At 50.2% G+C, this 17,191-nt stretch overlaps 1 protein-coding gene across 1 annotated transcript in view; it reads left to right on the top strand.

The window, feature by feature from the left end:
* Positions 1-17,191, top strand: part of KIAA0556 (KIAA0556 ortholog) — a 171,901-nt gene that overhangs the window by 131,393 nt on the left and 23,317 nt on the right. Inside the window, exons 15-17 of the mRNA XM_008566623.1 lie at positions 7,968-8,847; positions 15,238-15,963; positions 16,717-16,922. Coding sequence (XP_008564845.1) covers positions 7,968-8,847; positions 15,238-15,963; positions 16,717-16,922 — 1,812 coding nt within the window. The remainder of the gene's footprint in view (positions 1-7,967; positions 8,848-15,237; positions 15,964-16,716; positions 16,923-17,191) is intronic.

Here is a 17,191-nt window from a genome sequence, read left to right as displayed (position 1 = left end):
CAACATTTAAAAATTGGGAGGTTTTGCATGAAAATATGGATTTTTGACTTTTCTTGAGAAAGTGGAAGATCTGGCGATACCAGCTCACACCTCGAAGCTTTGGTGGAACTGAGTCACAGTACCACAGTCCCCACTACTCCTGCTTTTCTCCCTGACACAGTGACACAGTTGTCCTCATACCATGTCACCTCTCTCATCTGCAGTACTTTCCTGGACCCTGGATGCATTTGCATTGGTGGAGGCGCCTCCTCCAGTCCCAGAACCAGAATCTGGCTCTCTGGTTCTTCCATCCTTACGCAGATTTTATCTCCCTCTGGCCCCCATAAAACTCTTCTCTGCTCTGTGCCCTAGCGCCTGCCATTCTCAGGGCCTGGAATGCCCAGCCCTTCTGTTACAAACTCTGCCTTTCGAAACATCAAGATTCTGTTTAAGCCTCTCCTTACACACAATCCTCCCTCACCTCTAGCCTGCTCTAAGCCCATTCTGGTGGTTTCCAGCCACAAACTTCCAGGCACCAAGTGCATACTTTACCGAGGGTGTTCTTTAGTGTCCTGAGCCTCAGATATCACAAACCAGTGCCCCCTGGCCAAATTCACCTTGCAGATGTATTCCATTTGGCCCTCAGTGTTTTACAGCTTATGAGTCATTTGACATCATTTGGAAATTGGCTTTTAATGAGCTGGCAACATTCTCTCTATGGCATCTACTGGCTGCAGCTGAGGAGCCCCTGCTCCTCTGGACTGGTGGGCGTGCATTCTGCAGCTCACAGACCCCCATGGCTATGTACTGCAAGCATTCAAGTTTGTGACCCCTTAATCTACAGCTAGTCCTGAACTCCTCAAGGAGAGGAGCCTTGCTTCCTTCCTTTGCCTCCTGCACAGGCCAGGACCCTGATGGACCCCCACATGGTAATGGATTGAATAAAATGGCAAGAATAGCCCAGACCTAGTGGAGTCTTGATCGTTGGTAGCAAGAGTAGTTGTAGGTCCCACCCAGAGTGGATGGCATTTCTCCTATGCCTGCCGCTAACTTGCGCCAGGAACAGGGGATTGCTGCACCAGGCCTTTCAGGGGCAGGGTGTCTCCGGGCCATGCTAACCCCAAGCAGCCAGCCTTGACAGGTGCATACAACTGGGTGGTAGACTGGGAACAGACATGCTGCAAGCTCGTGTTTCTTGAGCACATAGTACATAGCAGAACTTTCAGGGGCAGGGTGTCTCCGGGCCATGCTAACCCCAAGCAGCCAGCCTTGACAGGTGCATACAACTGGTAGACTGGGAACAGACATGCTGCAAGCTCGTGTTTCTTGAGCACATAGTACATAGCAGACAGTGTTCAAAGCACATTACATCTATCAGCTCAGTTATTACCCACGGCAAACCTGTGAGGTGGGCACTGAAGTTCCCAGCTCCACTGTGCAGCTGGGGAAACAGGCACAGAAAAGCAGTGAGACTTCCTGGTGATCACATGACTGCTAGGCAGTCTGGTGTCCACTACATGTTCTGCCTTTCAACAGAGACCATGGTCACCACCTGGAGGGCAGCCATTCCTCAGCACATTAGCATTGGCCCAGTGTTGCCAGATGACTGAGATTTTCAAGAGAGGCCAGAAATGCACATTGTTATGTGAAAGTTCCCAATTTTTAAATATTATCATCAACTAATTCTGAGATTTTTAAATGCTCTCTGGATCAAACTAGCATGGGTACAGCCACAGGGCCACCAGTTTTTGATCTAGTCTGTCAGGTCCCATCCGTGTTCACCGTCCTCTGAGTCCGTGATGTTCAGTGGGACACAGAGTGGTCTGCCGAGAGCCTGGTACGTAGTAGGTGCTTGTAAATGGCACAGTGTCCCACCGTCTTCTTCTGCCCCCTCAAGGAAATTAAGTTTTCACATTCACAAAGAATGGTTTTCATTGGTCTTCCTTCCAAAGGACATGTAAAAAGCCATTGAGGAATCCTCCCCAGTGAAACCAGAACTCTTTAACTTCTCAAGTTTAGGCACTCAAGGGAAGGGGCAAGTTTAGTCCCCAGAGCTAGGCCTCAAGATGGGTAGGGATAGGCCCATTCCCTGTCCTTGGACATCTTGTAGTAGGTACAGGGGGACAGGTTGCAAACCCACCTCTGAGAGCCCAGAGGGAGATGCTTGACTCAACTGGAGTTGGAGAGGAGGGAGAAATGGGGAGGAGGGGAGACAGGGAGGGCCCAAGGCTTCCTGGAGGAGTGGACCAGGAAGTTGAGCCAGGTCCTGAAGCCTGGGGGTTGGCTCTCTGGGCAGCAGCAGCTCACTCCCCAAATCCCCCCATGCCACGATAAACCTATGGCTGGGGTAGAAGCAGTGAGTCTAGGAGGCAAACCCCCTTTCAATCACCCCAGGTCCCCCAGCTTCCTCCTGTTGTGGAGCCAGCATTTCTGGGCAGAGAGAACAGGGAAGGAGAGCAGCTCATGTTCTCTCTGTGTGGTGGGGGCACTGTGTGTCCCAGCCAGTGACAGAACTGCCAGCATGTGGGACCTTCACTGTGGGCCCCAGGGCTGTGCATGAGTGAAGTCCAGCCAGGTCACATCTGGTACAACTCCAGTGCATGTCCAGGCTGAGGAACAATTTGCTCTCATGGACCCACCCAGCATTTTGCATTTAGGCCTGGCCAATGCTTTGCTCCAAGTGTTTTCCTTCAGGTCATGTCGGCTGCGCTGAAGTCAGGAGTTCTTCTCTGGGAAAAGTGATTTGAGAGTGCCGAAGCCCATGCACTGCTTAGGTGGTTGTGGTGGAGCTGCACCGCCGTTAATCTTTGCTGAGCAGTCTGTGAGTTCATTGGAAGAGACGTGTCATCTGCACCAGGGCCAGGGAGGAAAGTGGCCTTGCTGAGCTAATTGAATTACTTAGATTGAAATAATATTAATATTGTTGGATTAAAGATGTGTTACAGTCTCAGCCCGGTTATAGTCTCGTCAACTATAAAGGAGGATAGAGGCAGAGTGTGGGCTGGGGGGTCCTCCCATCCGCCACACGCCCACCATGGAGTTTCAGTGTCCTTTTGAGAATCCATTGTGAAAGGGATTGAGGCAGCATTGACAGAAGGTATGACAATACCTATAGTTAAAAGAGGAAAAAAATATTCCAAGGAAACAAGAAAGGCACACACAAATGGTTCTAAAGGTTAAGTTCGTCGGGAAGATGGAGTCTCACCCTGGACTTCCTGAGAGCTGGGCAATGGAGGGAAGAGCTGGGAGTTAAAGCCAGCTGGTTTCTGGAAGGAGGAATTAGCTGGTTCTATAGAAGCAAGAGGGTTTTTTCCCTGGATCCACTCCTTTTTTTTTTTTTTCTTTTGGAAGCTGGCTGGTAGAGGGATGGAACCCTGGACCTTGGTGTTATCAGCACCACACTCTAACCAACTGAACTGATCATTACTAAAGACGTCCTTTATCAGAGCTTTACTGAAGGGACACTGAAGGATCTGGGACTGCAAAATCCTCCACCCTGTTTTCTCCACGTACAGATGTGGATCTTATACAGCTTCTAAGCAGCACACCCCTTGAGGTGTAATGACGCTTACCTCAATATGCATGTAAATTCATAGAGAAAAGCCTGGAAGGTTGTGAGCATCCACCCATATACATATGCACACACGACCAAGTGGAAGAGGGGCCAGGTTGGGGGTAGGAGACAGCTGGTCCACGGGGACTTATTTAAAAAATAAAAGTGGAGGCTCAGAGTTCTGCCTGGTCCAGGTGATTCTGCCAGTGTCCAGGCCAGCACGGGCCAAGCCTGAGGCCTTCTTGGGGTCTAGGGAGGTGGCAGGTAAGACCTCAGGCATGCCAGCCAGAGCCGCTCTCCACACACCAGCTGTGTGACCTCAGGGAAGGCGTGCACCTCAGTTTCTCCCTTGCAGAGTTGCTCCGAGGACTACAAGGGACCATACTGCTTTTTATTTTTTAAGCTTAAAATACCCAGAGAAGTTACTAATTCTTGTTCCCTACCAGGTATCCCATCCTGGTGATCCTTGGGCCAAATCTGCCTGTAGACAGGGCTTGTTTGCCCTGCAGAATGCTGGAAACATGTCAGATCTAAGCATCATCAGGCAGGGTATGAGCCCCCCTTCCTCACACTCCCACCCCCACCCCACTGCGTGTGGTTTCCGCCCCAGCCCACTCCTCTCTCCCACCTGCCAGACCCCTGTGGGCACTGGAGTTTGCACTCCTGCCTCGGCATGCCTCTTTCTCGCAGTCACCTCTCAGGCAGACTTCTTGGAGCAAGCCAGGCAGCAGACAGCCAGAGGACGGAGGGGCTCTAGGCTGTTAATGGGAGATAGGTGAACACATTTTGGAAGGCAGATGTCCCCTTAGGACAGCAATGAGGCCCACCTCATGACCATGCTGGACTGGTAGGCCTCCCCACCGCCTCTTTAAATGAGAGTGTTTGTGTCTCACCAGATGTTTCCATGGCGGTAATTTTGTGGAACTAGTCATTGAAAGCTGCCCGTGCTGTCCTTCTCGAATAGCTCTTTCCTGATTGATTCACAGCATGCACTTGCTCTGTGCCTTCACTGAGCAGGGAGCACATCCATATAAACATGTAAAAGAGTTCTTCGAGAATCGACTTTCCTGACAGTCGGCAAATAGTAGCCTGCCGTCCTGCAATTGGATGATTGAAACGCAGTTCCTTTGGTGAAGCGCAGACTGGGCAGTTCTGGTGCTGGATTGCGACGGAAACCTCCTTAATTCAGCCATCCAGAAATTTAGTTAGAGCTTACTCATCTAGCTTTCAGGAAGGTTAAGGGGGGATAGTAAGTATAGGTGGGGCACCTCTGGGGTCTCAGATCTCATATCCAAGAGCAGATCAGAAGACAAAGCAAGATGGAAAATGACCTGGGGTGAAACCCACAGGCCGCCATTCTGCTGCTCAGGTTTGTTCTTAGAACACTGTTAGGGAGCAGTGCTGCCCTGGGAGAGAAGTACTGTGTTCATTCATTCATTCATTCCAAAGTCATCGTTGAGGGCCTACTATGCACCAGGCCCTTGGACAAGATTGGCAGGGCCTCTGCTGTCTGGCAGCTTCACTTTGAGTTGGAGAGACAATAAATACTTTATAAAGCTGAAAAACAAGACCATTTCAAAGGCAATAAAACAGGGCAAACGGATAGAAAGGGGACTGGGTGGGGCAGGTGCTGCTTTCGAGTATGTGGCGAGGGAGGGTCTCTGAAGACTAGAAGGATCAGGGCCGCAGGTATTGGTGGCAGAACATCCCAGGCGAGTGCACAGTTCTGGAGGCGGGAAAGTGCTTGCGGCACCCAGGAGCAGAGTGAGCGAGGGGGCCGTGCCAGGGGTGAGGTCAGACAGGTGGACACGGCAGGGTCACACGGGCCTCGGGGCCCCTGAAGGGAGTCGGGATTTATTGTCAGTGTAGTAGGAAGTCATTGGGAGGTTTTAGGCAGGAGACTGCCATGATCTGATTTCAGTTGTTAAAAAAGGACTCTGGCTGCTGCATGTGAGGCGGGAGATGACAGTCTGGAGGGAAACAGAGAGACCAGTAGGAGGTGACAGTGGTGTCTCCAGCAGAGATGGTGGTGGCCTGGGCTCAGGATGCAGCAGTGCATTTGGGGAGAAGAGGTCAGATTCAGGGTGTCTTTTGGAGACAAAGCTGAGGACTCGCTGACAGGTTAGATCTGTGTGTAAGAGAGTGAGAGGAAACTTGGGGACGCCTAGGTTTTTGGCAACTGGTTGAATAGGGGAACCATTTTTAAAATGGGAGAAGACTGGGTTTGGGGCAAATGAGTTAAGAATTCTGTTTGGGGCATGTTAAGGTTCAGATACCTGTTAGATATCTAGGAGGAGAGGTCAAGCGGTCACTCGGGATTGGTGGAGAGATTGCTGAAGATTAAAATAATCCGGAGCCATCAACATAAAGGTGGTATTTAGAGCCTCTGGCCTGGGCGAGACCACCTAGTGAGTGAGCGCAGAAACATCAGGAGGCCCAGGATTGAACCCTGGAGCAGCCCAGGGTTTGAGGCCCAGCTGAAGAGCAAGGAGCCAGCCAGGTGGAGGAAACCAGGTGAGTGCAGAGGAAATCCATCAAGGAGGGGAGTGGCTGCATGCAGGTGCTACAGAGCAGCTTCACTGCCTGAGGACCCTGTGACTTACTGTCTGAACCAGGCCACTTTTGAGAATGAAAAGAGGGCTCTGTTAGTGATTACACCAGGACAATAGGTATAAATCGGAATCGTCCCAGACAGGACAGTCCATCACCCCAGTCACTGGTGCCCCTGGCAAGTTGGGTTCCATGCTGAAATGGAGGCAGGAGCCCTTTGGAGGGAGTCAGGAGGTAATGTGAGGAAGGAAAGCATTGACAGCAACTCTGAGTGTCTCCAAGGGTGACGGGCAAGTCGCAGGGCACCCCCACGAGGGATTATTCCTTGGCAATGAAAAGGAAGAAAACTATAGATTCACACACATGGATGACTCTCCAAGTGATTATGCTGAGTGAAAGAAGCCAGGCAAAAAACAGTACATACCGCATGATTCCTTCTATGTAAAAGTTCTAGAAAAGCAAACAGTGTATAGTGATGGAAAGCAGATATGTGGTTGCCTGGGGCCAGGGACGGAGGGGCAGGAGGGATTACAAAGGGGTGCAGGGAACCTCGGGGGTGATGGGCATGTTCAATATCTCAAGTGTGGAGATGGTTTCATGGGTGTATACACGTACTGAAACTTATCAAGTCATACACTTTAAATCTGTACATTTTATTGTATGAGGTGTGTATTATAATCCTCGATAAAGCTGTAAAAAATGAGACTTTTGCTGTAAAGGGGATGGGACAAGTAAGACAGAAGCAGGAAAAGGTGTGCTTTTATTTTAAGCATGAACACAGAAGTGCTGAATACCTGCATGATCTAGGGGCACACGTGTTGGGGAAAGAAGGAAACAGGAAAGCTAGACCAGGACCCTTCTGTGAAGGCGACTGTCTGTCATGCGGAGGGGTGGGAATTTATCCATCAGCCTGGATTCTCCACCTACTTGTAGGAAGGAGTACTTGTTAGAAGTGCAGATATTCTCTAGAGACCATCATCGAGCCAGGGGCCCTGGTGCCCAAACCGCATCCCCGTGGCTCACCTCTGACCACAGCTTCAGCCAAGGTGGGACGGTCCCCAGCGTGCTGACAGTTCTGCCTCGGCTGCTGGCCAGGCTTTCTGCTACAGGAGCAAGCTCAGCTTGTACACGTGTGCGTGGGGGTGTCAGTGCCCTTGGGGCAAGCTTCAAGACAAGTGGAAAATGCCCAACCTCCCAGTCTTTGGAGGGACATTTCTGAGGTGCATGCTGTGGGTTCCCAGCGGAATGGAGCCCCAGTTGCCCAAAGCAGTGACCAGCTCAAAAAATACTGGGGTTCTCTCCTGCCCTCTATTACTCCCCCACTCCATCTGGGTATCATCTGCCAAGTAAGCTACTTGCACCCAAGTCCTCGTCTTAGGCTTCATTTCCAGGGCACCCAGAATATGACACCAAGGAGCCCAGGGAGTCTGCATTGTATGTGCACACTAAGCTTTTCTGATGCAGATGGCCCAGGAACCGAACTTTAAAGAACGCTGCTATAGGCAAAGAAGAAACATGGAGGATTTCACAAAGGGCAGATTTGTTCTTGTAGAAAATTAACTCTGGTGGTAATGTGAATCTGAGGTTGAAGTAGCAAGAGACAGGAAGCAAGGAGACCAATTACTGGGCTATTACAAATGTCCCAACAGGAGGGTATGACGATAAAGGCAGCAATCGAGGCTGTCCCTTTGTGAATGTCCTTTGATTTACAGAGTATGTGACAGAAATGAGACCGAGCCTTATTTAATGTCTCCAGTGCTGTAGTTTTATAAACCTCACATTTCTGGCATTTCACATTTCTCTCTTTTGGTATCTTCTACGTCCAAAATTTGATACATCAGTCTGATGCCACCCATCTTCATTTTGCTGAATTTTGTGTTTTCAGGATCTTGATATTGGTGCCAAGAATGTGAAGCTTTATGTCAACGAAACCCTCATCTTTGATGGCAAGTTAGACAAAGGCGGTGGAGAGGCCCTGGCTGAGCAGAGCATCCCAGTAGACCTGAAGATCAAGAAAAATGAAAGAATAGAGAGTGTTGTGAATGCTCACTCGGAAGAAAGTGGAGATGGCCACAGGATGGCTGGCGCGGGTGTGGATGAGGATCCCAGTGTCAACCGCTCGCAGCCAGCTGAAGCATTAGTGGACATGAAGGTTTCTTCACAGGGAAACCTACTTGGTGAGAGGACGGATCCTGATAATTGCATGAAAGACAGTTTGTCCAAGTTAGAGGAAGATTTAAGATTGTTGGCAGCCCCTGTCTCGATGGGTGACATGCCCGGTACTCCTCCCGCCTCCCCACCTGTGAAATGCCCTCCTTGTGATGAGGAGCCCTCTCTGATCCAACAACTGGAAAACCTCACAGGCAGAAAAATCTCTGAGCCACCAGGGAAAACCCCATCCTGGTTACAACTTCCTCCCACGAGGCAAGGCAGGAGGCCAGGAGGTGGGAAGCCGAAACCCCTCTGGCTGAGTCCTGAGAAGCCACTGGACTGGAAAGGTGGGCTCCCATCAGATGATGTCATCGCTGAGGGGCCTGGAGAGACTGAGGCCGGGGAGAAAGGCTCCTGGCATGAGCAAGGGCGAGTGGCCAGCTGGAATGTCATCACCAGTGACAGACCCCAGAGGGTAACCCCCAAAGACTACAGTGACGACTTAAACATCTTTAACTGGCCCCCCAACAGGGAGCACCCTGCTAGTGGGAGGAGGGGCACGAGAAAGGATGCTGTCAGCAGTAGTCATGGTGACGACCAGCCAGCCAGCAGAGGTAAGCTCTAAGAAGCAAGGCTGACTCGGGGACCATCATCCCTGTGCCATGATTCCATTTAGCTCCCTGAACCTCAATTTCCTTATTCACAAAGCCAGGGGGGTGTTCTTATCCAGGGGTCACAAATTCACTGTCTCAGGGGCTAGAGAGGTGACATATGAGTAAAATGGGCAAGACACACTTCACATGTTAAACTCATAGATGTATTTGTCATTGCCACCAAGATATGTCCCTTTGCCCATTTTTGTCACAATACATGGCTTTTCCAATCTAGACTTTCTTCTCTCACTTTTGATAGAGACATTGGTATCTAGTTACTTTGCTTTATCCTTAATGGTACTGTTATAACACAATTACCCTTGAACCAGTTTGTGTAAAAAAAGAAAGAAAAATAACACGGGCATGGTGATGAGTAGCAGTTGACACTTGCCTGAGTGTCAGAAGATGATAGGGAGTGGTGAGGACTGTGGCAAAGCAGAGAGCACAAGCCCTTCGAATGGGGAGCTGCTGCTCCCTCAGTCTTCTTGTCGGCATTCAGGAAGGTGAGTCTAACGTGCCAGACAGCCCCTTCCCTTTTTTCAAGAGAAGCCGAAAGTATGGAATATTCCTACTTTTTAACATTGGCAACCTATTGAGATTATTTTTAAACCACTCTGTGTATCCAAAAAAGAAGGTATGTCTGTTGGCGGGACTCACCGGGAGAGCTTTGTGCAGTTTGTAGTAGATGATCTCTAAGGACATTCCCAATTCTGAAAGGAGGGCGTGTCAAGGGCTGGGATTCTAAGTATTTGTGCGCAGATTCAGCTCCTGGGACAGAGTGCAGCATAGCAGCTAAGCGTCAACCCATTTGAGTCCAAACTCTACTGCATACAGATCGGAGCCAGGCACTCCCCTCTCTGGGCCTCAGCATCTTCATCTGTGAAATGGGAATGACACCGCCCTTCCTTCTCAGTGTTGCAAGGAATGAATGAGACGATGGCTTCAAAATGTAACAGTCTGGGCTGGCCCATGGCTCACTCGGGAGAGTGTGGGGCTGATAACACCAAGGCCACGGGTTCGGATCCCATATAGGGATGGCCAGTTGGCTCACTGGGTGAGCGTGATGCTGACAACACCAAGTCAAGGGTTAAGATCCCCTTACCGGTCATCTTTAAAAAAAATAATAATAAAAGTAACAGTCTGGCATGTGGTGAGTTCTCAGTGAGTGGTGGCTGTTATTTCTGCACTAGCTTGCACCACCTTTACCAGCCACAGAGCACTCAGACCTACCAGGCCAGGCTCACCTCTAGATCCTCTGAATTTAATCCCACCCCTCACCGCATGAGAGCACATGCCCTGGAGTCAGACTGCCTGGGCGTGTATCCTGACTCCATCACCTCCAACCCACACCTTGGGCAGATTCTGAAAGCCCCCTGAGTCTCCTCATCTGTAAAATGACACTAATAATACTCATAGGGGTGCTGGGAGGATCAAGTGGAATCATACATGTGCAGCATGTAGCACGGGTCCTGGCACATCGGTGCACCCAACAGATGTCAGCTGCTGCTGTCACTCATCAGCAGCAGCAGCAGCAGCCCCCTCCCCCCAGCCCTGCGATTCTGCCTCTTGGTGATGTATCTGTATGCGAAGGTGATGCTTGTAATTTTTAATGAATCAAATCGTCATCTACTCTTAGTGAGTGTCCAGTAGGCAGACCACTGATGTGTCACTTACAACACAGAGCAAGTGCCTCGGACTCTGAGTGCCTTCCTTACAGAGCTGCGCCCTTTGCTTCCTTCCCCAGGTGAACACACTTATGCTGCTCACCCCTCCCAAGACTTAGCACTGAGCCCGGGTGTCAGGGAGGAGAGCAGCTTGGAAGGGCAGAATCCAGAAGCTCTTCTAGGGCAGGTGCCTGGCTCACAGCAGGTACCCTGCAGTGTGGGAGGGAGGCCAGTAAGAAGGTGCTGTGATGGCTAACTCTGCAGTAAGCCAGGCACATTACCTAAATGACCTCTAAGCCTCACTTTACAGCTATAGAAAATGCAAGGTGTAAGTAACTTTCCTGGGGTCATGCAGCCAGTAAGGGGTAGAGTAGGATTTGAACCCAGGTATGCCCGCTCCAACATCCATGTTTCGAACCACTACCCTACAGTGCTGCATTACCATAGCTGTCATCAGCTGCCCATCCCAGGAGAACCAGGCAATTCCGAGCTCCCTGGTAAACAGACACACAGAGCCACTGGGAGTTCCCAGGTGACAAGCATTGTTCTGACTTGCCCAAGTTTGGAAGACTTTGTCTCACTTTAATTTCTTTCCAGGTATTTCAGTGCTTGGCTCAATGATACATTAGGAACTGAGCCCTTAAGATTTAATACTTATTAAGGTGCTCATGCTAAAATGGAAGGTTGCTTAGAAATTTTAAATTATCCGTTACCTAGAGCCAAATCCCACAGCCATGCCCTTCGGAAAAGGTGCAGGCCAGGCTCTCCAGCATTGCTTGTAGAGGGAATGACTGCCCGAGTTTGTCTCGGGTTGGAACTGTGCAGTCACCATAGACAGAGCCTGGGAATCCTTCTGTCCAACAGAACTTCTCATTAAACAACATCTGCATTTCAGATGGGGCTTCATCAGGAGTCAGTTGGCTATAGACGAATGAAATCACATCAGCCCAGTTTGAGCAGTAAATGGGGATAGAGCGGTGTTATTTGGAGAATGCTCAGAGAGCACCTTGACCCCATTGGCAGGACATGTAGCCACTCACCACAGGAGACTGGAGCAAAGAACCAGAAAGCTGATGGGAACCAAGGAAGCTTCTCCCTGTCTCTCCAGGGCTGCTGGCACTGCCTCTGCTTCTCTGGGGGTCTACTTTCCCTAACTCTCCTCATGAGATCAGCTTCCTTTGCTGTATTCACAGGGCAGGAAATGGCCTCACAGCCCTAGAGTGACTGTGTCCTGGCTCTAGCTCCAGCAACCAATTCCAAAGTCTCAGGGGAGAAGCTGATTAGGATTCCAATCTTTGTCCAATAAGCAGTGGCCAAAGGGGAGTTCACTAGAATAAACATGGCTGGTTATATCTCTCTACGTAATTTTTAATTTCCTGTTTTTAATAGGAATTAACACATACGTTATGATGGTACAGTTAATTTTTTTAAACTTAAGTTCAGAGCTTCATAGTTCATTTTAGTCTCAACCCAGCAGTGTTGTGGAATCTTTGATCCTGTCATCTCAGATCAGTGGTCTCTCCCAGACTGCGTTGACTGCAGATTGAAGCAGCAGCTTTCCGCTGTCCATTCAGACTGTGGATAGGAGCATTGGCCATGACAGGACAAAGCACGGATCCCAGCAGCTCCCTGATTCCCAAGGGGGAGCAAGTAGTGTGTTTTCCTGCAGATGGAGAGACATGGGCTCCCAGCCCACTCTCACATCAGAGAGGTTTGGGAGAAAGTCTGCAGTTCCTGGCTTTTTAAAGCCAGAATGTACAACTCAGGGAGAACAGGTTAGAAATCAGGGTGGAATGAAAGAAGAGTCCCTGGCTTGTTTGTGCAGCCAGGCAGAGAAACAGGGGCTGAGTCCCTGACACGTGACACTTGGTGCTGTCTCCTCAGTCCACTTGCAAATGAACGCAGGCCATTCATTTCAGTCCATGGAAATCAAATCACATAAACTGAAGTCATGACACTCCGCATGGGAAGTTCCTCTGCCAGATGTTAAGGCTTGCACCTGGGAGAAGAAGATGGAAGAACTTCTGGGATCTTTTTTAATGGCAAGTGAAAAGGAGGAGAGGCCAGAGGACAGGTGCAGGAGGACTGACAGGTGAAGGGGGAGTCCCTCGGCCTCCAGGCCTCATCCCAGGGGGCACAGAATGGGGGTGTGAGGAGCCCCTCCCTTTACTGGCAAACATCTATTGAGGACTTCCATGCACCAGGTGTCGTGCTAGGCACTGGGACATGGCAGGGAGCAAAAATGAGGTGGCAGAAAAGGCCTCTCCAAAGAGGTGGGTGACAAGAAAAGCCAGCTGAGTGGGCACCTAGAGGAAGAGCATTCCTGGTAGAGGGCACAGCAAGGGCAGAGGCCCTGAGGCCTGAAGGGACTTGGTGTGTCCATGGAACACAAGGGCCAGTGTGGCTGGGGCCGAGTAATCGTGGGGAGGAAGTGGGAGGTGAGGTTACAGAAGGCAGCAGGGGCCACACTCAGGGTCCTGTGGGCATGGTGACAGTTAGGTTGTCTTTATTCTCAGCATATGAGAGACAATGCCAATTAGAGGGGTCGATGACAAACTCCATTTTAGGCACATGGAGTTTGAAGTGACGGAGTGGACATGTCTGGACCTTCCAAAAAGTTGCTGGAATTGGAAGACGGTGCCCAGGAGAGAGAAGCCAGAACTTGACATATAAAGTTAAGAAAGATCTGCATGGGGGCCAGGTGCTAGATGAGGGCAGAGGAGGATGGCAGTGTCAGGAGAGAACCGGATGCAGCCAAGGCCTGGGCCTCGGGACACTCCCAGACGCTGGGTGTGGGAGGGTGGCACTGGTGAGGTGGAAAGAGAGTTTCTGTCAGAAGGGTAGGCAGGGAACCATGGAGGTATAGTGTCTCCTAAGCCAGTGCAAGAGGGAACACTAAATGGCAGAGGTTGGCCTGGGGTGTCAGGCACACAGTGAGGACCGAGAACAGATTGGGAGTCATTGCTCACTTGGAGAAAGCCGTTTCAGTGGAGGGTCGTGGGAACTGTAGGATTCTTATGAATGCAAAACACAGAAAGCCACCAGGGGGTTGACTTCAGGCACAGCTGGATCCAGGAGCTCAAATGATGTCATCAGGACTCTGTCTCTTGGCTCATGTTCCCCGTGTTGGCTTCATTCTCAGGCAGGTGCTTTCCACAGTGTAGTAAAATGGCCCCTGGCAGCTCCGTACCTATATCCCACCAGCTTAGTACCACCAGTTTAAATAGTCCCCCTTTGAGCCCAGCTCGAAGGACGCCATCAGCATTCACCCAATGCAGGTGGCCTGAATGTGGGGGGATCCCCAAAGGAAAATCAGCACACTGTTCCCAAGAGAAGGGGAAGGGGAGTTTGAGTGGGCAAAACAGTAACACTTCTAAGAGGTAGCAGGGGCTAAGAGAGGCCAGCAGGGATGGGAGGCAGAGCATCTGAGGGCAAGAGGGAGAAAATTGGACCATGGTCACAGGGAGCCACAGGAGCAGACCACTGCCTTTCTCTTCCTTCTCTTCTGGGTGGGAGAGATTTATGTGCATCTGCAGGCAGAGAGAGGGGAAGGTGCCAGTGGGAAGGAGTGATTGAAGATTCTGGAGAGGGAGTTAATTGATGGAGCCGAGCCCCTGGGAGACAGGCAGAAAATACAGGGCAGAGCCCAGTGCATACAAAGGGAGGACAAATAGAATGTCAGGGTCATCGCTGCTGTTTTCCCAGAGTGACACTTTACCTGGCAGTTAGCCTGGCATGGCTGTGAGGGCAGCCACTGCTTATGCCCACACTCGGCTTTTATAGTCTACAAGGAGGAGAGCAGAGCCTGCAGAGCCATCCTTCTGAGGGCTGGGCCCGCGATCTTGATGTGCTTGGGACACAGGCTTTGGCATGTGCAGAATAAATTCCTTACCTTGTAATACAACTGGCTGGCTTTCTTTTCTTAAGAGCATTTTTTTCCTTGATTAAAATAAAATTAATACATATAGGGAACTTTGAAGATAAAGTTACAAAGAAGAAAATAAAAGTCCTTCCTGTTTACCACCCAGAAACAATCACTATTAACACACTGGTGCATGTTGCCCATACCAGGATATTGCTACATCTAAAATTGCATATCTGGCTTTTTTTCATTTAACATTCTTCTATGAGCCTTCCACCTGCCATTAAACAGTCTTAGAGAACCACTCTAGAGTCACATGACTGTGACAGCCTCAAGCGGTGCCCCCCATGTTCCTGGTTTAGAGCTCAGGCAGCAGCATTGCCCCCATCGTGTGAATTTCTGAATCAGAGAAGGGCTTCTGGTAAAGTTTCTAACACAACTACATAGTCTTCTTTTGATTTGCATGGTAGTTGCGTTCTTAGAAAATTCGACATCTATTAAAAATTCTTTGTTTTTTGTAAAACATCCAGGTTCTAGACTTGGGTGATCATAAATCATTTTTTACCAACCTGAATGTTCAGTAGGACAGTAAAAATTTGGGTAAGACAGGAGACCGTGCTCTGTGTGCCAGGACTGTCCCATGCAGTACAGGATGTCAGCATCCCTGGCCCCATCCGTCAAGAGCCAATAGGGCCTCCCAGGGAGAGACAGCTGAGAGCAACCCCAGCAGTTTCTAGAACACCCTCCTGGAGGGTGACCCTGCTCAGCTGAGAGCCACTGGGTGGGACTGTCTCTAAGGGTCTCATCCTGTGTCCTTTCTTCCAGAAGACATCTGGGCCACCAGGATGCCACCGCTTTCGAGGTGGCACAGTGAGCAGGAGCACACACTGCATGAGTCATGGAACTCCCTCAGTGCCTTTGACCGCTCCCAGAGGGGACGCATCTCCAACACAGAGTTCCAGGGTGACATCCTGGACGAGTTCCTGCAGCAGCAAAAGAGTAGCCGGCACAGCAACCCGCCACCATCCTGGAGGGAGGAGAAGCCAGAGCCGTGGGAAGGGCAGGACAGCTGCTCTGCAGAGACAGACGACGGGAGCGACTTTAAAATCCCCGTCTTGCCATATGGACAGCACCTGGTCATTAACATCAAGTCTACATGGGGGGACAGGCACTATGTAGGCCTTAATGGAATAGAAATATTCAGTTCCAAGGGAGAGCCAGTGCAAATTTCAAGCATTAAAGCAGACCCCCCTGACATCAATATTTTACCTGCCTATGGGAAAGACCCCCGCGTGGTCACCAACCTCATTGATGGGGTGAACAGGACCCAGGACGACATGCACGTCTGGCTGGCCCCCTTCACGCCAGGCAAGTCCCACTCCATCTCCATTGACTTCAAGCACTCTTGCCAAGTCGCCCTGATCAGAATTTGGAATTACAATAAATCTCGGATACATTCCTTCCGCGGCGTGAAGGACATCACGATGCTGCTGGACACACAGTGCATCTTTGACGGAGAAATCGCCAAGGCCTCGGGAACCCTGACGGGAGGTACAGTATGTCTGTAATCTATTTCTTGCCGAGGGTCTGCAGAACAAAACAAACTCACTGGCTAGCCAAGGACAGATAGACTTGGTCCACTTCTCACCCCTTGCAGCACAGGTGTGCTAGAGCTAAGCGCGTTTCAACTCCACTAAGTACCTGCCTTAGTCAGTTCCCCAGAACCTAAGTCTGAGAAACGGGATTCTTTGGAGGGAGTGCTTTCAGGAGAAACCTGGGGCAGCCAGGAGTGCAAGGATATGGTTTCAGGTAGAGCTCAGCCTCAGTCTGATCCCAGGGGAGCTCTGGAGCATAAATTGAAGGGTCTGTCCTGCCTTAAGGCAAAGGAGCAGGGCTTTGGAGCCCCATGGACCAGCCAGTCATTGGAATCGGGAACCCCAGGTTGGGGGTGTAACTCCCATACCATTCTAGGCAAAGAACCCCATAAAAAAGATCAGCAGGGATTAGGGGGGTGGGTGTGGGACCAACAGCATCCGCTACAGTGCTTCACCCACACTAAAGAAATGTTACTTGTTTGGTGACAGAGCACAGTGATTCTCATTAGATAGGTCCCTTAATCAGATCTATGCCCGTATGTGAATCCCACCGGCAAATATGTAAAGAATGAGGCTCACTTACCCAAATCCACAGCTGCTTGTGGTTTGGGAATGCAGAGCACAAAGGTTGATGGGTTTAGGTTCTTGGTCTATGAATCTCTGGGATTGGGGTGAGTTGACCCTTCTGTCTTCCCGGTAACCCATTCAGCCCCTGAGCATTTTGGAGACACGATCCTATTCACGACTGATGACGATATTCTCGAGGCCATATTCTGTTCTGATGAGACCTTCGACATTGACGTGGACAGCCCGTGTAGCCTGCAGTACGAGGAGACGCTGAGGAGGCCCAGCACAGCCGATGGCGACGGGGACGAGCGACCCTTCACCCAGGCCAGCTACTGGACCAATGACCGGGTAGGACTGGAGCTGGGGCTGGAGTGTACCCTCCATAGATTTCTTCTCGTAACTCCAAGTGGCACAGGAAGGATTAAGACAGATATGCTTTAAGCTGCTGCGCTGCTGTTTTGACATTTCCCACTTTCCTACTTCATTTTTTGTCCAGTGTGTCATATTTCATTCTCTAGCTATTTTTTATTTTTATTTTTTTTAACCGAAGTGAAGAAAGTATTCAAATTTTAATCAAAGCCAGGAGAGATCAGCTCTGTGTCATCTTTGTGATTTAG

Source organism: Galeopterus variegatus, unplaced genomic scaffold (assembly GCF_000696425.1).
Source record: "Galeopterus variegatus unplaced genomic scaffold, G_variegatus-3.0.2 Scaffold256, whole genome shotgun sequence".
NCBI lineage: Eukaryota > Metazoa > Chordata > Mammalia > Dermoptera > Cynocephalidae > Galeopterus > Galeopterus variegatus.
Note: the sequence above shows the minus strand (reverse complement) of the source record. Positions and strands in the feature narration are given on the sequence as shown.